Here is a 21,522-nt window from a genome sequence, read left to right on the forward strand (position 1 = left end):
ACTCCATGATGGATCTGATCAGAACAGACCTCAACACCTACTGCATGGAGACTCCATGATGGATCTGATCAGAACAGACCTCAACACCTACTGCATGGAGACTCCATGATGGATCTGATCAGAACAGACCTCAACACCTACTGCATGGAGACTCCATGATGGATCTGATCAGAACAGACCTCAACACCTACTACATGGAGACTCCATGATGGATCTGATCAGAACAGACCTCAACACCTACTACATGGAGACTCCATGATGGATCTGATCAGAACAGACCTCAACACCTACTACATGGAGACTCCATGATGGATCTGATCAGAACAGACCTCAACACCTACTACATGGAGACTCCATGATGGATCTGATCAGAACAGACCTCAACACCTACTACATGGAGACTCCATGATGGATCTGATCAGAACAGACCTCAACACCTACTGCATGGAGACTCCATGATGGATCTGATCAGAACAGACCTCAACACCTACTACATGGAGACTCCATGATGGATCTGATCAGAACAGACCTCAACACCTACTGCATGGAGACTCCATGATGGATCTGATCAGAACAGACCTCAACACCTACTGCATGGAGACTCCATGATGGTTCTGATCAGAACAGACCTCAACACCTACTGCATGGAGACTCCATGATGGTTCTGATCAGAACAGACCTCAACACCTACTACATGGAGACTCCATGATGGATCTGATCAGAACAGACCTCAACACCTACTACATGGAGACTCCATGATGGTTCTGATCAGAACAGACCTCAACACCTACTACATGGAGACTCCATGATGGTTCTGATCAGAACAGACCTCAACACCTACTACATGGAGACTCCATGATGGTTCTGATCAGAACAGACCTCAACACCTACTACATGGAGACTCCATGATGGATCTGATCAGAACAGACCTCAACACCTACTACATGGAGACTCCATGATGGATCTGATCAGAACAGACCTCAACACCTACTACATGGAGACTTTATGATGGATCTGATCAGAACAGACCTCAACACCTACTACATGGAGACTCCATGATGGATCTGATCAGAACAGACCTCAACACCTACTACATGGAGACTCCATGAGGGATCTGATCAGAACAGACCTCAACACCTACTACATGGAGACTCCATGATGGATCAGAACAGACCTCAACACCTACTACATGGAGACTTTATGATGGATCTGATCAGAACAGACCTCAACACCTACTACATGGAGACTCCATGATGGATCTGATCAGAACAGACCTCAACACCTACTACATGGAGACTCCATGATGGATCTGATCAGAACAGACCTCAACACCTACTACATGGAGACTCCATGATGGATCTGATCAGAACAGACCTCAACACCTACTGCATGGAGACTCCATGATGGATCTGATCAGAACAGACCTCAACACCTACTACATGGAGACTCCATGATGGTTCTGATCAGAACAGACCTCAACACCTACTACATGGAGACTCCATGATGGTTCTGATCAGAACAGACCTCAACACCTACTACATGGAGACTCCATGATGGATCTGATCAGAACAGACCTCAACACCTACTACATCTCCCCTACTGTATTGGCCCTGCTGGGATCAGGTGACCATCAGTGAACCGAGCAAAGCGGAAGGAAATGGAATCCAGAGCAGGGCGACGGTGTCTCAAGAGAGAACGGAGGCCCTAGAGTGGTGTCTGACGATCACAGGCTGGTCAGCTGTCTACCATGCAGAGAAAATTGGATGACAAGTTGGATATCTTCAACATCAACATACAAACGGTCCTTGACGTAAGTATGCCCACACACATTTTAAAATCAGCCATCGCTGAAGGAACAACTAAAAGCGGCCACCAAAGAAAAGGCAAAACATATTTGACAGGTGGGGGGACTGAGAAATGGAGAAAAAAAACAAATCTGATGGGCAAAGATTACTTCTAGACAAATTAAATTCAAGAACTCCGAAAGAAGATTCCAGAAGATTGGAGAGACATCATCAACAAAGAGCTTGGTCTATGAAAATCCCCTGGAAGAAGATACAGATTGACGGTGTGGAATACTGGGTGGTCAGGCTGTTCCAGTTGGAACCAGCTCCACTAATACTGGGTGGTCAGGCTGTTCCAGTTGGAACCAGCTCCGCTAATACTGGGTGGTCAGGATATTCCAGTTGGAACCAGCTCCACTAATACTGGGTGGTCAGGCTGTTCCAGTTGGAACCAGCTCCACTAATACTGGGTGGTCAGGCTGTTCCAGTTGGAACCAGCTCCACTAATACTGGGTGGTCAGGCTGTTCCAGTTGGAACCAGCTCCACTAATACTGGGTGGTCAGGCTGTTCCAGTTGGAACCAGCTCCACTAATACTGGGTGGTCAGGCTGTTCCAGTTGGAACCAGCTCCACTAATACTGGGTGGTCAGGCTGTTCCAGTTGGAACCAGCTCCACTAATACTGGGTGGTCAGGCTGTTCCAGTTGGAACCAGCTCCGCTAATACTGGGTGGTCAGGCTGTTCCAGTTGGAACCAGCTCCGCTAATACTGGGTGGTCAGGCTGTTCCAGTTGGAACCAGCTCCGCTAATACTGGGTGGTCAGGCTGTTCCAGTTGGAACCAGCTCCACTAATACTGGGTGGTCAGGCTGTTCCAGTTGGAACCAGCTCCACTAATACTGGGTGGTCAGGCTGTTCCAGTTGGAACCAGCTCCACTAATACTGGGTGGTCAGGCTGTTCCAGTTGGAAACAGCTCCACTAATACTGGGTGGTCAGGCTGTGTCAGTTGGAATCAGCTCCACTAATACTGGGTGGTCAGGCTGTTCCAGTTGGAACCAGCTCCACTAATACTGGGTGGTCAGGCTGTTCCAGTTGGAACCAGCTCCGCTAATACTGGGTGGTCAGGCTGTTCCAGTTGGAACCAGCTCCACTAATACTGGGTGGTCAGGCTGTTCCAGTTGGAACCAGCTCCACTAATACTGGGTGGTCAGGCTGTTCCAGTTGGAACCAGCTCCGCTAATACTGGGTGGTCAGGCTGTTCCAGTTGGAACCAGCTCCACTAATACTGGGTGGTCAGGCTGTTCCAGTTGGAACCAGCTCCACTAATACTGGGTGGTCAGGCTGTTCCAGTTGGAACCAGCTCCACTAATACTGGGTGGTCAGGCTGTTCCAGTTGGAACCAGCTCCACTAATACTGGGTGGTCAGGCTGTTCCAGTTGGAACCAGCTCCACTAATACTGGGTGGTCAGGCTGTTCCAGTTGGAACCAGCTCCACTAATACTGGGTGGTCAGGCTGTTCCAGTTGGAACCAGCTCCGCTAATACTGGGTGGTCAGGCTGTTCCAGTTGGAACCAGCTCCGCTAATACTGGGTGGTCAGGCTGTTCCAGTTGGAACCAGCTCCGCTAATACTGGGTGGTCAGGCTGTTCCAGTTGGAACCAGCTCCGCTAATACTGGGTGGTCAGGCTGTTCCAGTTGGAACCAGCTCCACTAATACTGGGTGGTCAGGCTGTTCCAGTTGGAACCAGCTCCACTAATACTGGGTGGTCAGGCTGTTCCAGTTGGAACCAGCTCCACTAATACTGGGTGGTCAGGCTGTTCCAGTTGGAACCAGCTCCACTAATACTGGGTGGTCAGGCTGTTCCAGTTGGAACCAGCTCCACTAATACTGGGTGGTCAGGCTGTGTCAGTTGGAATCAGCTCCACTAATACTGGGTGGTCAGGCTGTTCCAGTTGGAACCAGCTCCACTAATACTGGGTGGTCAGGCTGTTCCAGTTGGAACCAGCTCCACTAATACTGGGTGGTCAGGCTGTTCCAGTTGGAAACAGCTCCACTAATACTGGGTGGTCAGGCTGTGTCAGTTGGAATCAGCTCCACTAATACTGGGTGGTCAGGCTGTTCCAGTTGGAACCAGCTCCACTAATACTGGGTGGTCAGGCTGTTCCAGTTGGAACCAGCTCCACTAATACTGGGTGGTCAGGCTGTTCCAGTTGGAACCAGCTCCACTACTACTGGGTGGTCAGGCTGTTCCAGTTGGAATCAGCTCCACTAATACTGGGTGGTCAGGCTGTTCCAGTTGGAACCAGCTCCACTAATACTGGGTGGTCAGGCTGTTCCAGTTGGAACCAGCTCCACTAATACTGGGTGGTCAGGCTGTTCCAGTTGGAACCAGCTCCACTAATACTGGGTGGTCAGGCTGTTCCAGCTGGAATCAGCTCTACTAATACTGGGTGGTCAGGCTGTTCCAGTTGGAACCAGCTCCACTAATACTGGGTGGTCAGGCTGTTCCAGTTGGAACCAGCTCCACTAATACTGGGTGGTCAGGCTGTTCCAGTTGGAACCAGCTCCACTAATACTGGGTGGTCAGGCTGTTCCAGTTGGAACCAGCTCCACTAATACTGGGTGGTCAGGCTGTTCCAGTTGGAACCAGCTCCACTAATACTGGGTGGTCAGGCTGTTCCAGTTGGAACCAGCTCCACTAATACTGGGTGGTCAGGCTGTTCCAGTTGGAACCAGCTCCACTAATACTGGGTGGTCAGGCTGTTCCAGTTGGAACCAGCTCCACTAATACTGGGTGGTCAGGCTGTTCCAGTTGGAACCAGCTCCACTAATACTGGGTGGTCAGGCTGTTCCAGTTGGAACCAGCTCCACTAATACTGGGTGGTCAGGCTGTTCCAGTTGGAACCAGCTCCACTAATACTGGGTGGTCAGGCTGTTCCAGTTGGAACCAGCTCCACTAAAACTGGGTGGTCAGGCTGTTCCAGTTGGAACCAGCTCCACTAATACTGGGTGGTCAGGCTGTTCCAGTTGGAACCAGCTCCACTAATACTAAGCTATATTTGTACCAATACAAAATGGTCCAAGGCAAAGTATTATTATTTTTTAAAAGGACACTACTTTAAAATATATATTCTTAAAATCTTGCAAAATATATTCCTTAATTTGATGGGACATAAACACAGGCTGTTCCAGTTGAAATCAGCTCCACTAATACTGGGTGGTCAGGCTGTGTCAGTTGGAATCAGCTCCACTAATACTGGGTGGTCAGGCTGTTCCAGTTGGAACCAGCTCCGCTAATACTGGGTGGTCAGGCTGTTCCAGTTGGAACCAGCTCCACTAATACTGGGTGGTCAGGCTGTTTCAGTTGGAACCAGCTCCGCTAATACTGGGTGGTCAGGCTGTTCCAGTTGGAACCAGCTCCGCTAATACTGGGTGGTCAGGCTGTGTAAGTTGGAATCAGCTCCACTAATACTGGGTGGTCAGGCTGTTTCAGTTGGAACCAGCTCCGCTAATACTGGGTGGTCAGGCTGTTCCAGTTGGAACCAGCTCCGCTAATACTGGGTGGTCAGGCTGTGTAAGTTGGAATCAGCTCCACTAATACTGGGTGGTCAGGCTGTTTCAGTTGGAACCAGCTCCGCTAATACTGGGTGGTCAGGCTGTTCCAGTTGGAATCAGCTCCACTAATACTGGGTGGTCAGGCTGTTCCAGCTGGAATCAGCTCCACTAATACTGGGTGGTCAGGCTGTTCCAGTTGGAACCAGCTCCACTAATACTGGGTGGTCAGGCTGTTCCAGTTGAAATCAGCTCCACTAATACTGGGTGGTCAGGTTGTTCCAGTTGGAACCAACTCTACTAATACTGGGTGGTCAGGTTGTTCCAGTTGGAACCAGCTCCACTAATATTGGGTGGTCAGGTTGTTACAGTTGGAACCAACTCCACTAATACTGGGTGGTCAGGTTGTTCCAGTTGGAACCAGCTCCACTAATATTGGGTGGTCAGGTTGTTACAGTTGGAACCAACTCCACTAATATTGGGTGGTCAGGCTGCTCCAGTTGAAACCAAATACCCTGGCTTCCACTTGGACAACTAACTCAGTGGGGGCCATCCATTAACCAGGCATTGAAAAATAGTTCAGCTTAGTATTAGTGGAGCTGGTTCCAACTGGAACAACCTGACCACTAACTCAGTGGGGGCCATCCATTAACCAGGCATTGAAAAATAGTTCAGCTTAGTATTAGTGGAGCTGGTTCCAACTGGAACAACCTGACCACTAACTCAGTGGGGGCCATCCATTAACCAGGCATTGAAACATAGTTCAGCTTAGTATTAGTGGAGTTGGTTCCAACTGGAACAACCTGACCACTAACTCAGTGGGGGCCATCCATTAACCAGGCATTGAAAAATAGTTCAGCTTAGTATTAGTGGAGCTGGTTCCAACTGGAACAACCTGACCACTAACTCAGTGGGGGCCATCCATTAACCAGGCATTGGAAAATAGTTCAGCTTAGTATTAGTGGAGTTGGTTCCAACTGGAACAACCTGACCACTAACTCAGTGGGGGCCATCCATTAACCAGGCATTGAAAAATAGTTCAGCTTAGTATTAGTGGAGCTGGTTCCAACTGGAACAACCTGACCACTAACTCAGTGGGGGCCATCCATTAACCAGGCATTGAAAAATAGTTCAAGGCATCTCCACTTCCTAACTGTGATGGCAAGAAACAGCCTTCCCACTGATGACGTCTATACCACTCTCATCCGACCATGCCGGGATAATGGCAGTTGTAAATCAAGGACAAGAACGTTCAGCTCTCTCCCTCTCCAAATTCACCAGAGGAATTTGCCTTTGTTTGAAAGATTTTCCCCGCCGAAACTCTTAACACGCTGTAAAGCGAATGCTGGAACAGAGGCGACCTAAAGGAACACTGATGTCAGTTTGTTTGTTATTTTGTGATGCCATTAACAATGTTATAGAGGAAATACTGTAACACTACATCCTCTACGTTGTGCATGCTATATGAAAAATTATGAAAGTGTTTTGGTTAAGAGAGGGATATGATTTTAGAAACTATAAGAGGAAATTGTTTCTATAACTTTGTACAAGTAAGTAGTCACCTCCCCCTTGAGTGAGGTCAGAGAGCGTGTCAGTCTGTCGGAACCGCCCTTTTGAGCCAATTGTATAAAATGATGGTTTAAGAATGAACATATTACACCAGAGAGAAGTACAGCTCACGTTCAAAGTGGTTTGAACTGTGAATCTCAATGCGAGGTAGAGACGATAAAGTCACCTCACGGACAATCACTGGTACGGCTGATCCTAAGTAAAGTATCTAGAAAAGCAAATTTAAGTGGGACCATTCTGCTCAAACCATCGTATTCTATTACTCTCATCACCCCACTGGGGAACCATCGACACGGCTGGCTAGCCTATCTTCAAAGAAGCATCTTCCAGAGCGAATGGAAGGAGAATAAACTCTGTAGTTCTGTTCAGGACTACTTGACAAGTTACCGGATACCGGACGACAGCAGAGGAGAACAACAGTAGAAGATGGGTGGGGTCCCCTTTTGGACAATCAAACCTTAAGAGCGTGCAGCAAAAAGGCCCAACACATTTTCTAAGAAGACCCGGTCCACCGAGAGAAACTAAGGATTTTCTCCAACCGGACGGCAGTTTGTGTGTAAAATGTAAGTGAGGGTATTTTCTAAATGTAGCAACGTTAAGTGTCTCTGTCCCTCTGTCTCGCCATGTCTTTCATAACAAGCAGACATATTGTTGTCAGTCCGCTAGGGACCTACTTCTCATGTATTATGTATTTCTCATGTACTCATGTATTGTGTATGATTATTCTGTGTTACCATTTAGTTAGCTCGTAAATAAATAAGTAAACCAATGTGTGTAGTACTGAATCATAATTAAGGCTCAGGTTTTTGCCGATGCAAGGTTACGACATGATATGATACGAGGTTATGATGACTGCTGACTGTTTATGGATGTGAAAGGTCAAGACCTTTAGAGTTTAATTGGGGAGATGGTAACTCTAAATAACTGCTCTCGTGGTGCCCCAAATCCTAATGAGTTAATTGTTACATGATTTAATTGGGTAACAATTAAACCTAGTTAGTTGATTAGATAAATAACAGTCATCAGATTTATGAAAGTGAAGTCAGGACAAAAGTGTGCTGCTGCACAAAGAAACAGGAAGCAGCACTGGAAAGCGTACAGAAAAGGCCAAGCAAGATAATAACACAAAACAGAGACAGTCACGGACAGTACTGGACCCTCTACATGATCTACTACCACAGAGAAGAGGAGACAGTACTGGCAGAGTCCTCTGCAAACAGAGCCAACTGTCCAGCATCAATATAAGAACAAATATACAGAAAGAGCCGACCATAGCCACTCTGCCATCGGACTTGTTCATTCGCTTTTGTATTTTACCCCATTTTTCTCCCCAATTTTGATCTTGTCTCATCGCTGCAACTCCCCAACGGCCTCGGGAGGTGAAGGTTGAGTCATGAGTCCCCCGAAACATGACCCGGCAAACCAAGCTTTTAACACCCGCCAGCTTAACCCAGAAGCCAGCCGCACCAACGTGTCAGAGGAAACAACGTTCAACTGATGACTAAGTCAGCCTGGAGGCGCCCGGCCCGCCACAAGGAGTCGCCAGAGCGCGATGAGCCAAGTAAAGCCCCCCGGACAAACCCTCCCCTAACCCGGACGACGCTGGGCCAATTGTGCGCCGCCCTATGGGACTCCCGATCACGGCCGGTTGTGATACAACAATGATTCCGGGATAGAACCCGGGTCTGTAGTGACGCCTCTAGCACTGCGATGCTGCACCAGTTGGTAGGCCGGTTAGAACTTGTTTAATTGAATGTGGTATCCTCTGTGTTTTTAAGCAGTCTAAATGCAGAATTCAATCTCGTCGACTGAAAGCATGAATGAAATAAAACTAAATCAAGGGGGTATGAATAAGTTCTGCAGGCACTGTACACACAAATACACATGCATGTGGGAAAGGCTGGAGTAGTGGGCAGCTACTAGTGTAGTGCCCTGTGAGCAGGTTAAGTGTCTTGCTCAAGGGCACAACGGCTGGTGACGGTATCTAGAACACTGATGCCAGCAACCATTTGGCTTGTCTTACCTGGGGGGGGTAAGTCCTGGTCCTGCAGCTCCCCTCCTAGACTTTCCACCTCCACTGTACTGCTGTCTGTCTCACTGCGACCACAACCACCTTCCTCTGCCAGGGTGTTGGGGCGCCCCGGAGCCAAGGGGTCAGAGGAGGGCGTTGTACCCAGAGCAGGGGTTACAGACAGGGGAGGACAGGAGGGCTGAGTCCGGTTAGAGCCAGTTCCAGCCCCTTGCGCCATGGCCCCACTACTGCTATGTCCCATGGATGGGGACTCTGGGGTGGTGGGAGGGGTGTTGAGAACTGAGTTAGATCCACTGGAGGGGAACTCCTGCTCACTCCTCCTCTTCTCCTGCCCCTGGTTCTCCTCTGAGAGGTCATGGTCCTCCCTCTCCGGGCCTCCTCCTGCCTCGTCTCCCTCTCCGCCCCGCTCCCCCCTAATCTCCCTCTCCGGGCCTCTTCCTCCTGCCTCGTCTCCCTCCCCGTCCCGCTCCCCCCTGCTCTCCCTCTCCGGGCCTCCAACTCCTGCCTCGTCCCCATCCCGCTCCCCCCTGCTCTCCCTCTCCTCGTGGCATGATGATGAGGACTGGGCCGGTCCAGGCGGAGGAGGGGAGTTAGCAGCCTCTGTGTCGGAGTCAGAGAACAGCTCCTTCAGGGTCTTCTTGGGCCACTGGGCCTGAATACTGGACCACACATCCTTCTGGCCCTTGGTACGACTGCCACCCGCCAGTCTCGCTCTCTCTCTCTCCCTCTCCTCCACACTGCTGGATGCCATCTTAGCCCTCTTCTCAGGGATCTCCCAGAATCCCGCAGGGCGGGCGCCGCCTCCACCACCGGTGCCACCCTTGTCCTTCATGCCGTTGTACTTCTTAGAGGGGGAAGGTTTGGGACGGGAGCTGGGTCGGTCTCCATCGGCCTGGTGGGGCTCAGTGGGAGTTGCACCTCCGTCATCTGAGCTGCTGCTAGAGGAACCTCCTGCTCCTCCTCTGTCTTCCCCTAGACCTCCTGTTCTCTCCTGGGCCCTCCTGTTGGAGCTTCCCGGCAGCCAGTCTGCGCTCCTGGTGCTCCTGGTTGGGAGCTTGGTTTTGGACGGGGGTCCTTTAGAGGTCTGTTGTTCCCCTGCCACTCCTTCTGACTTCCTCTTCCTGCAGGCGGAGCTACCTGGCCCCTCCCTCTCAGCCTCAAATTCTAGTTGGCTACGCCGCTTCCCAGACTCCGGGGTCTCGACGCTGATTGGTTGTTGGCTCTTCCCTGTGACCAATGGTGGTTTGGGGACATCGGTAGAGGCGGTACCCTCCCAGTGGTCTAAGGCGTGAAGGGGTTTGAGGGGACCCCCCTTCCTGAGACTGCCGCGACCCCCTGAACCTGGATGGTCATCGTCGTCCTCACGCCCACCATCCTGATCAGACTCGTCTGTTGAACTCTCTGAGGCTGAAGGAAGAAAAGAAAAACAACATTTTAGTACCTTGACAACGATTTTGGCACCACACAAACTTCCACTACAATGGCTTAGGAAACACAACAGCACTCCCAATCAATGTAGAATAGTTCTATGGAGTGAAATACAATCTCCTGAACTCTAAAACTACTAAAACTAAAAAAGTTAATTGTTCAACACTCAAAAAGCATAACATTGAGTACAAAATGTGGCTTAAAATTTGCTAACTTGTTCAATAGTCAAAGTCATGAAACAAAATGTAAGTTGAATGACATATCCTATCCATTATACCTGTATACTTAGAGTACAACGCCAGGTAGAGCAGTGACTACCTCTATACTGTTAGAGTACAACGCCAGGTAGAGCAGTGACTACCTCTATACTGGTAGAGTACAACGCCAGGTAGAGCAGTGACTACCTGTATACTTAGAGTACAACGCCAGGTAGAGCAGTGACTACCTCTATACTGGTAGAGTACAACACCAGGTAGAGCAGTGACTACCTCTATACTGTTAGAGTACAACGCCAGGTAGAGCAGTGACTACCTCTATACTGTTAGAGTACAACACCAGGTAGAGCAGTGACTACCTCTATACTGTTAGAGTACAACGCCAGGTAGAGCAGTGACCACCTCTATACTGTTAGAGTACAACGCCAGGTAGAGCAGTGACTACCTCTATACTGTTAGAGTACAACACCAGGTAGAGCAGTGACTACCTCTATACTGTTAGAGTACAACGCCAGGTAGAGCAGTGACCACCTCTATACTGTTAGAGTACAACGCCAGGTAGAGCAGTGACCACCTCTATACTGTTAGAGTACAACACCAGGTAGAGCAGTGACTACCTCTATACTGTTAGAGTACAACGCCAGGTAGAGCAGTGACTACCTCTATACTGTTAGAGTACAACGCCAGGTAGAGCAGTGACTACCTCTATACTGTTAGAGTACAACGCCAGGTAGAGCAGTGACTACCTCTATACTGTTAGAGTACAACGCCAGGTAGAGCAGTGACTACCTCTATACTGTTAGAGTACAACGCCAGGTAGAGCAATGACTACCTGTATACTGTTACAGTACAACGCCAGGTAGAGCAGTGACTACCTCTATACTGTTAGAGTACAACGCCAGGTAGAGCAGTGACTACCTGTATACTGTTAGAGTACAACGCCAGGTAGAGCAGTGACTACCTCTATACTGTTAGAGTACAACGCCAGGTAGAGCAGTGACCACCTGTATACTGTTAGAGTACAACGCCAGGTAGAGCAGTGACTACCTCTATACTATTAGAGTACAACACCAGGTAGAGCAGTGACTACCTCTATACTGTTAGAGTACAACGCCAGGTAGAGCAGTGACTACCTCTATACTGTTAGAGTACAATGCCAGGTAGAGCAGTGACCACCTGTATACTGTTAGAGTACAACGCCAGGTAGAGAAGTGACCACCTGTATACTGTTAGAGTACAACGCCAGGTAGAGCAGTGACTACCTCTATACTGTTAGAGTACAACGCCAGGTAGAGCAGTGACTACCTGTATACTGTTAGAGTACAACGCCAGGTAGAGCAGTGACTACCTCTATACTGTTAGAGTACAACGCCAGGTAGAGCAGTGACTACCTCTATACTGTTAGAGTACAACGCCAGGTAGAGCAGTGACTACCTCTATACTGTTAGAGTACAACGCCAGGTAGAGCAGTGACTACCTCTATACTGTTAGAGTACAACGCCAGGTAGAGCAGTGACTACCTCTATACTGTTAGAGTACAACGCCAGGTAGAGCAGTGACTACCTCTATACTGTTAGAGTACAACGCCAGGTAGAGCAGTGACTACCTGTATACTGTTAGAGTACAACGCCAGGTAGAGCAGTGACTACCTCTATACTGTTAGAGTACAACGCCAGGTAGAGCAGTGACTACCTCTATACTGTTAGAGTACAACGCCAGGTAGAGCAGTGACTACCTCTATACTGTTAGAGTACAACGCCAGGTAGAGCAGTGACTACCTCTATACTGTTAGAGTACAACGCCAGGTAGAGCAGTGACTACCTCTATACTGTTAGAGTACAACGCCAGGTAGAGCAGTGACTACCTCTATACTGTTAGAGTACAATGCCAGGTAGAGCAGTGACCACCTCTATACTGTTAGAGTACAACGCCAGGTAGAGCAGTGACTACCTGTATACTGTTAGAGTACAACGCCAGGTAGAGCAGTGACTACCTCTATACTGTTAGAGTACAATGCCAGGTAGAGCAGTGACTACCTGTATACTGTTAGAGTACAACGCCAGGTAGAGCAGTGACTACCTCTATACTGTTAGAGTACAACGCCAGGTAGAGCAGTGACTACCTCTATACTGTTAGAGTACAACGCCAGGTAGAGCAGTGACTACCTCTATACTGTTAGAGTACAACGCCAGGTAGAGCAGTGACTACCTCTATACTGTTAGAGTACAACGCCAGGTAGAGCAGTGACTACCTCTATACTGTTAGAGTACAACGCCAGGTAGAGCAGTGACTACCTCTATACTGTTAGAGTACAACGCCAGGTAGAGCAGTGACTACCTGTATACTGTTAGAGTACAACGCCAGGTAGAGCAGTGACTACTTCTATACTGTTAGAGTACAACGCAGGTAGAGCAGTGACTACCTCTATACTGTTAGAGTACAACGCCAGGTAGAGCAGTGACTACCTCTATACTGTTAGAGTACAACGCCAGGTAGAGCAGTGACTACCTCTATACTGTTAGAGTACAACGCCAGGTAGAGCAGTGACTACCTCTATACTGTTAGAGTACAACGCCAGGTAGAGCAGTGACCACCTGTATACTGTTAGAGTACAACGCCAGGTAGAGCAGTGACTACCTGTATACTGTTAGAGTACAACGCCAGGTAGAGCAGTGACTACCTGTATACTGTTAGAGTACAACGCCAGGTAGAGCAGTGACTACCTGTATACTGTTAGAGTACAACGCCAGGTAGAGCAGTGACTACCTCTATACTGTTAGAGTACAACGCCAGGTAGAGCAGTGACTACCTCTATACTGTTAGAGTACAACGCCAGGTAGAGCAGTGACTACCTCTATACTGTTAGAGTACAACGCCAGGTAGAGCAGTGACTACCTGTATACTGTTAGAGTACAACGCCAGGTAGAGCAGTGACTACCTGTATACTGTTAGAGTACAACGCCAGGTAGAGCAGTGACTACCTCTATACTGTTAGAGTACAACGCCAGGTAGAGCAGTGACTACCTCTATACTGTTAGAGTACAACGCCAGGTAGAGCAGTGACTACCTCTATACTGTTAGAGTACAACGCCAGGTAGAGCAGTGACTACCTGTATACTGTTAGAGTACAACGCCAGGTAGAGCAGTGACTACCTCTATACTGTTAGAGTACAACGCCAGGTAGAGCAGTGACTACCTCTATACTGTTAGAGTACAACGCCAGGTAGAGCAGTGACTACCTCTATACTGTTAGAGTACAATGCCAGGTAGAGCAGTGACTACCTCTATACTGTTAGAGTACAACGCCAGGTAGAGCAGTGACTACCTCTATACTGTTAGAGTACAACGCCAGGTAGAGCAGTGACTGCCTCTATACTGTTAGAGTACAACGCCAGGTAGAGCAGTGACCACCTGTATACTGTTAGAGTACAACGCCAGGTAGAGCAGTGACTACCTTGCAGGCCATTGAGGATAGAAGTGATTTCAATAGACTTGACTGGAGACTGCAGAGTCAGAGTCCTTTGGTTCTCACCATCCTCCATCTTGGAGAAGACATGGCGCTCATGGGCAGAGCAGGGGCCGAGGGATTTGGAGGAGGGGCGGGGGACACGTAGTCTGTTGGGGGACGGACTCCCCAGGTCCTCGTTCAGTTGCTCCAGGCGGTTGCGCTCTCTCTCCGCTTTGTTCTGGGAGGGCAGGAAGACCATGTTAAGGACTCCAGAGTAATGTTGTGCATCTTGTGGTAAACTCATGTCATCTTCATAGACAGAAACAACTGTTTATTCTGTATATTCATTTGAAATGCCTAATATGCAAAATAGAATAAAAAGCAACAACATTTATTTCTCCTACCTTTATCTTCTTGCGGTGCTTGATCTTCTGAACATTCTTATTGGCCGGACGGACAATCTTGTCAGCTTTGACCCACTCATCATATCTAACGGGAGAGACAGAGACAGAGAGTCAATCAAAGGTCAGTTATAAAACCTATGACCCAAATGGCACCCTATTCCCTTTATAGTGCACTACTTATGACCAGAGCCCTATGGGATTCAATATGGGCCCTGGTCAAAAGTAGTGTACTACCTATGGGATTCCCTATTGGCCCTGGTCAAAAGTAGTGTACTACCTATGGGATTCCCTATTGGCCCTGGTCTAAAGTAGTGCACTACCTATGGGATTCCCTATTGACCCTGGTCAAATATAGTGCACTACCTATGGGATTCCCTATTAGCCCTGGTCTAAAGTAGTGCACTACCTATGGGATTCCCTATTGACCCTGGTCTAAAGTAGTGCACTACCTATGGGATTCCCTATTGGCCCTGGTCAAAAGTAGTGCACTACCTATGGGATTCCCTATTGGCCCTGGTCAAAAGTAGTGCACTACCTATGGGATTCCCTATTGACCCTGGTCTAAAGTAGTGCACTACCTATGGGATTCCCTATGGGCCCTGGTCTAAAGTAGTGCACTACCTATGGGATTCCCTATTGGCCCTGGTTAAAAGTAGTGCACTACCTATGGGATTCCCTATGGGCCCTGGTCTAAAGTAGTGCACTACCTATGGGCTTCCCTATGGGCCCTGGTCAAAAGTAGTGCACTACCTATGGGATTCCCTATGGGCCCTGGTCAAAAGTAGTGCACTACCTATGGGATTCCCTATGGGCCCTGGTCTAAAGTAGTGCACTACCTATGGGATTCCCTATTTGGTAAAAGACCAAGTCCATATTATGGCAAGAGCAGCTCAAATAAGCAAAGAGAAATGACAGTCCATCATTACTTTAAGACATGAAGGTCAGTCAATACGGATAATGACAACTTTGAAAGTTTCTTCAAATGCAGTCGCAAAAACCATCAAGCGCTATGATGAAACTGGCTCTCATGAGGACCGCCACAGGAAAGGAAGACCCAGAGTTACCTCTGCTGCAGAGGATCAGTTCATTAGAGAGTTAACTGGCTCTCATGAGGACCGCCACAGGAAAGGAAGACCCAGAGTTACCTCTGCTGCAGAGGATAAGTTCATTAGAGAGTTAACTGGCTCTCATGAGGACCACCACAGGAAAGGAGACCCAGAGTTACCTCTGCTGCAGAGGATCAGTTCATTAGAGAGTTAACTGGCTCTCATGAGGACCGCCACAGGAAAGGAAGACCCAGAGTTACCTCTGCTGCAGAGGATAAGTTCATTAGAGAGTTAACTGGCTCTCATGAGGACCACCACAGGAAAGGAGACCCAGAGTTACCTCTGTTGCAGAGGATAAGTTCATTAGAGTTAACAGCCTCAGAAATTGCTGCCAAAATAAATGTTTCAGAGTTCAAGTGACAGACACATCTCAACGTAAACTGTTCAGAGGAGACCCCCGAGTGGCGCAGCAGTCTCAGTGCTAGAGGTGTCACTACAGACCCTGGTTCTATTCCAGGCTGTATCACAACCGGCTATAATTGGGAGTCCCATAGTGCGGCTCACAATTGGCCCAGTGTCGTACGACTTAGGGTTTGGCCAGGGTAGGCCGTCATTGTAAATAAGAAGTTGTTCTTAACTGACTTGCCTTGTTAAAAAGGTCAAATAAAATACTTTTTAAAAAATCAGGCCTTCATGGTTGAAATGCTGGCAAGAAACCACTACTAAACGACACCAATAAGAAGATGAGACTGGCTTCGGCCAAGAAACACGAGCAATGGGCATTAGACCGGTGGAAATCTGTCTTTTGGTCTGATGAGTCCAAATATGAGATTTTTGGTTCCAAACCGCCGTGTCTTTGTGAGACGCAGAGTAGGTTAACAGATCTCCGCATGTGTATTTCCCACCGTGAAGCATGGAGGAGGAGGTGTGATGGTGTGGGGGTGCTTTGCTGGTGACACTGTCAGTGATTTATTTAGAATTCAAGGCAGACTAACCAGCATGGCCTCCACAGCATTCTGCAGCGATACGCCATCCCATATGGTTTGGGCTTAGTGGGACTATCATTTCTTTTTCAACAGCACAATGACCCAACACACCTCCAGGCTGTGTAAGGGATTTTTGACCAAGTAGGTGAGTGCTGGAGTGCTGCATCAGATGACCTGGCCTCCACAATCACCCGACCTCAACCCAATTGAGATGGTTTGGAATGAGTTAGACCGCGGAGTGAAAGAACAGCAGCCAACAAGTGCTCAGCATATGTGGGAACTCCTTCAAGACTGATGGAAAAGCATTCCAGGTGAAGCTGGTTGAGATAATGCCAAGAGTGTGCAAAGCTGTCATCAAGGCAAAGGGTGGTTACTTTGAAGAATCTAAAATATATTTTGATTAACATTTTTTTGGTTACTACATGGTTCCATATATGTTATTTCATAGTTTTGATGTCTTCACTATTATTCTACAATATAGAAAATAGTGAAAAATCCAGGAATCCAGCTGTGTCCAAACTTTTGACTGGTACTGTATATCAACATATTTTTTATTTATTTAATCTTTATTTAACTAGGCAAGTCAGTTAAGAACAAATTCTTATTTTCAATGACGGCCTAGGAACACTGCCTTGTTCAGGGGCAGAACGGCAGATTTTTACCTTGTCAGCTCGGGGATTTGATCTTGCAACCTTTCGGTTACTGGTCCAACGCTCTAACCACTAGGCTACCTGCCGCCCCTCCCCTCTAACCACTAGGCTACCTGCCGCCCCTCCCCTCTAACCACTAGGCTACCTGCCGCCCCTCCCCTCTAACCACTAGGCTACCTGCCGCCCCTCCCCTCTAACCACTAGGCTACCTGCCGCCCTCCCCTCTAACCACTAGGCTACCTGCCGCCCTCCCCTCTAACCACTAGGCTACCTGCCGCCCCTCCCCTCTAACCACTAGGCTACCTGCCGCCCCTCCCCTCTAACCACTAGGCTACCTGCCGCCCCTCCCCTCTAACCACTAGGCTACCTGCCGCCCCTCCACTCTAACCACTAGGCTACCTGCCGCCCCTCCCCTCTAACCACTAGGCTACGCTGCCGCCCCATAATTATATAAACAACCATAATTAAGATAAATGAAAAGTATTACATGGAATAAGACAGCCTTAATGAAGACAAAAATCCACATTATAATTATGGAACAAAACAACCTTAAGATAAGTCAACACTATGCTACTATACTATACCAACAACCATAGAAATTATTTACAGAACGTTTAACTACCCAAAGGTCGTCTACTTGGATCTACAGAAAGGAATGAAAAGTCTTCCAATGTCAAGACACAGTAACGCAGAGAAACGAACCTCTGCTCAACAACATGTGGAATTCAACCACAAAACAACAGTAAGACGTCCCTACATTGGTCTCACTGTGAAAAGCTCTTCACTATTTTGTCTGTCTTATGTATGCCAACTCTACTTCTACATAGTGACAGTGTATTTATTACCCTGTCTCTGGCCCAGGGGGGAGAGAGGGAGAGGTGAGTATAGCAGCACTTTAATACCAGATTCACACGATAGGGCCCACCCGAACCGTACCCTTCTGCTTTTGGTCTTTTCCAGTATGGTTCCAGCAATTATGGTGGATGTTTAACCAGGCAAGCTCAGTTTCTCAGCTTGGCTTGGGTAGGTTTGGCCCTATAACGTGAATGAGGATTAAATGGCATTTTAAAGTGGCTTAGGACTTCATAAAATAGCTCTATTCTTCAAATGACAAGGCTCTGTGAAAGAGCTTCGTTTTATGGTCAAACTCAGCCCGTCTCTAGATGACAATGGGAACGTCAACAAACCAAAGTCATTACCGATTACCGCCCCAATTCTCAACGTTAACCATTAGATTGCCCCAATTCTCAACGTTAACCATTAGATTGCCCCAATTCTCAACGTTAACCATTAGATTGCCCCAATTCTCAACGTTAACCATTAGATTGCCCCAATTCTCAACGTTAACCACTAGATTGCCCCAATTCTCAACGTTAACCATTAGATTGCCCCAATTCTCAACGTTAACCACTAGATTGCCCCAATTCTCAACGTTAACCACTAGATGTCCACAGTGCAATGATAATTAATTAGTCCTGACACAGAAAAACCATTACATTATCTATAGCTGATGGTAAGATATAATCATTGATAATTAATTAGTCCTGACACAGAAAAAACATTACATTATCTATAGCTGATGGTAAGATATAATCATTGATAATTAATTAGTCCTGACACAGAAAAACCATTACATTATCTATAGCTGATGGTAAGAAATAATCAATGATAATTAATTAGTCCTGACACAGAAAAACCATTACATTATCTATAGCTGATGGTAAGATATAATCATTGATAATTAATTAGTCCTGACACAGAAAAACCATTACATTATCTATAGCTGATGGTAAGAAATAATCAATGATAATTAATTAGTCCTGACACAGAAAAAACATTACATTATCTATAGCTGATGGTAAGAAATAATCAATGATAATTAATTAGTCCTGACACAGAAAAACCATTACATTATCTATAGCTGATGGTAAGATATAATCAATGATAATTCATTCGTCGTGTCACAGAGAGAACATTACATTATCTATAGCTGATGGTAAGAAATAATCAATGATAATTCATTAGTCCTGACACAGAGAGAACATTACATTATCTATAGCTGATGGTAAGAAATAATCAATGATAATTCATTAGTCCTGACACAGAGAGAACATTACATTATCTATAGCTGATGGTAAGATATAATCAATGATAATTAATTAGTCCTGACACAGAGAGAACATTACATTATCTATAGCTGATGGTAAGAAATAATCAATGATAATGAATTAGTCCTGACACAGAAAAACCATTACATTATCTATAGCTGATGGTAAGATATAATCAATGATAATTAATTAGTCCTGACACAGAGAGAACATTACATTATCTATAGCTGATGGTAAGATATAATCAATGATAATTAATTAGTCCTGACACAGAGAGAACATTACATTATCTATAGCTGATGGTAAGATATAATCAATGATAATTCATTTGTCCTGTCACAGAGAGAACATTACATTATCTATAGCTGATGGTAAGATATAATCAATGATAATTCATTTGTCGTGTCACAGAGAGAACATTACATTATCTATAGCTGATGGTAAGATATAATCAATGATAATTCATTCGTCGTGTCACAGAGGGAACATTACATTATCTATAGCTGATGGTAAGAAATAATCAATGATATATAAATATAATATATGTGAGCTTGTTTCAACACAGAGAGGAAGGAATATCCATGTTGTTGCTACATGTTGTCTCCATTTAAAAGGTAATCTCTTTATATTTACAGCTGGGTCTATTTGAGGAGGGTAAATAATATAGTAATACTAGTGGTGGCGAGGAAGGTGAAAGGTCATATTCCCCAGGGCTGTGTGTCCTGCTAATCTTACCTGCCGTTTCAGCCACACCTCTCCACTAATATATATTCATATCCACAAAACTAGTAGGGGTCAGGTGATAGATATATTGAGGTGAAAGGTCATATTCCCCAGGGCTGTGTGTCCTGCTAATCTTACCTGACGTTCCAGCCACAGTAGTGAACCAGGTAGAGCACCTCTCCCCCCTCCACGTCAGCCTCTTTCACAGTGGCCTGGTACGTCTTCAGGCTGCGACCGCGCCCATACCTCACCTGCACCTTCATCCCCGGGGGGTAACACTCAAACTCCTCCCCTTCCTCCCCCAGATCCTCATCACCACCATCGCCCTCCTGACTGCAGCTCTCATCCCTGAAATCAATGAAACACAGTTCAGCTTCCTGTTCACTTCCTGGTCCTAGGCTTCCCATAATGCACCACAACCACAACCACAAACCCACCCAAACCCCACTCTCACTACCTGCCACTAGGTAGGCCAAACCCACCATTGGCCTGGGACAACCGCCAACCTCCAAGCCACTACTACTAAAAAAACAACAACACACAACTACTAAATAACCCCCCTAGGCTCCAAGCACATACTACTAAATAACCCCCCTAGGCTCCTCAACCTCCAAGCCACTACTACTAAATAACCCCCTAGCCTCCTCAACCTCCAAGCCACTACTACTAAATAACCCCCTAGCCTCCTCAACCTCCAAGCCACTACTACTAAATAACCCCCCTAGCCTCCTCAACCTCCAAGCCACTACTACTAAATAACCCCCCTAGCCTCCTCAACCTCCAAGCCACTACTACTAAATAACCCCCCTAGCCTCCTCAACCTCCAAGCCACTACTACTAAATAACCCCCCTAGCCTCCAAAACACTACTACTAAGTAACCCCCTAGCCTCCAAGCCACTACTACTAAAAACCCCCACAGCCTCCAAGCCACTACTACTAAATAACCCCCCTAGCCTCCTCAACCTCCAAGCCACTACTACTAAATAACCCCCCTAGCCTCCAAAACACTACTACTAAGTAACCCCCTAGCCTCCAAGCCACTACTACTAAATAACCCCCCTAGCCTCCAAAACACTACTACTAAATAACCCCCCTAGGCTCCAAGCACATACTACTAAATAACCCCCCTAGCCTCCTCAACCTCCAAGCCACTACTACTAAATAACCCCCTAGCCTCCTCAACCTCCAAGCCACTACTACTAAATAACCCCCCTAGCCTCCTCAACCTCCAAGCCACTACTACTAAATAACCCCCCTAGCCTCCAAAACACTACTACTAAGTAACCCCCCTAGCCTCCAAGCCACTACTACTAAATAACCCCCCACAGCCTCCAAGCCACTACTACTAAATAACCCCCCTAGCCTCCAAGCAACTATTACTAAATAAATCCCCTAGCCTCCAAGACACTACTATTAAATAAACATATTAGGCTCCTCACCCTCCAAGCCACTACTACTAAATAACCCCCCGAGCCTCCAAGCCATTGCTACTAATTAACCACCCTAGCCACAAAGCCACTACTACTAAATAACCCCATTGCCTCCAAGCCACTACTACTAAATACCCACCCCCCTAGC

General features: G+C 47.1%; 1 protein-coding gene and 1 long non-coding RNA gene across 7 annotated transcripts in view; both read right to left on the bottom strand.

The window, feature by feature from the left end:
- Positions 1–21,522, bottom strand: part of LOC118369450 (AT-rich interactive domain-containing protein 4B-like) — a 262,365-nt gene that overhangs the window by 29,079 nt on the left and 211,764 nt on the right. For 4 of the 6 annotated variants that reach the window (XM_052496727.1, XM_052496726.1, XM_052496707.1 and 1 more), the window contains exons 17-20: positions 20,082–20,291; positions 14,431–14,515; positions 14,033–14,264; positions 8,927–10,342 (exon numbers count right to left, since the gene is read on the bottom strand). In XM_052496727.1, the coding sequence (XP_052352687.1) occupies positions 8,927–10,342; positions 14,033–14,264; positions 14,431–14,515; positions 20,082–20,291 (1,943 nt within the window). The remainder of the gene's footprint in view (positions 1–8,926; positions 10,343–14,032; positions 14,265–14,430; positions 14,516–20,081; positions 20,292–21,522) is intronic. The other 2 variants (XM_052496717.1, XM_052496725.1) reach the window with 2 other exon arrangements.
- On the bottom strand, positions 14,643–17,295 carry LOC127915922 (uncharacterized). The gene is made up of 3 exons (XR_008092950.1): positions 15,224–17,295; positions 14,966–15,051; positions 14,643–14,664 (listed from the first exon to the last, which is right to left on the bottom strand). It is a non-coding gene; the product is annotated as an uncharacterized LOC127915922 (long non-coding RNA).

This window comes from Oncorhynchus keta, chromosome 3, assembly GCF_023373465.1.
Source record: "Oncorhynchus keta strain PuntledgeMale-10-30-2019 chromosome 3, Oket_V2, whole genome shotgun sequence".
NCBI classification, from domain to species: Eukaryota; Metazoa; Chordata; class Actinopteri; order Salmoniformes; family Salmonidae; genus Oncorhynchus; species Oncorhynchus keta.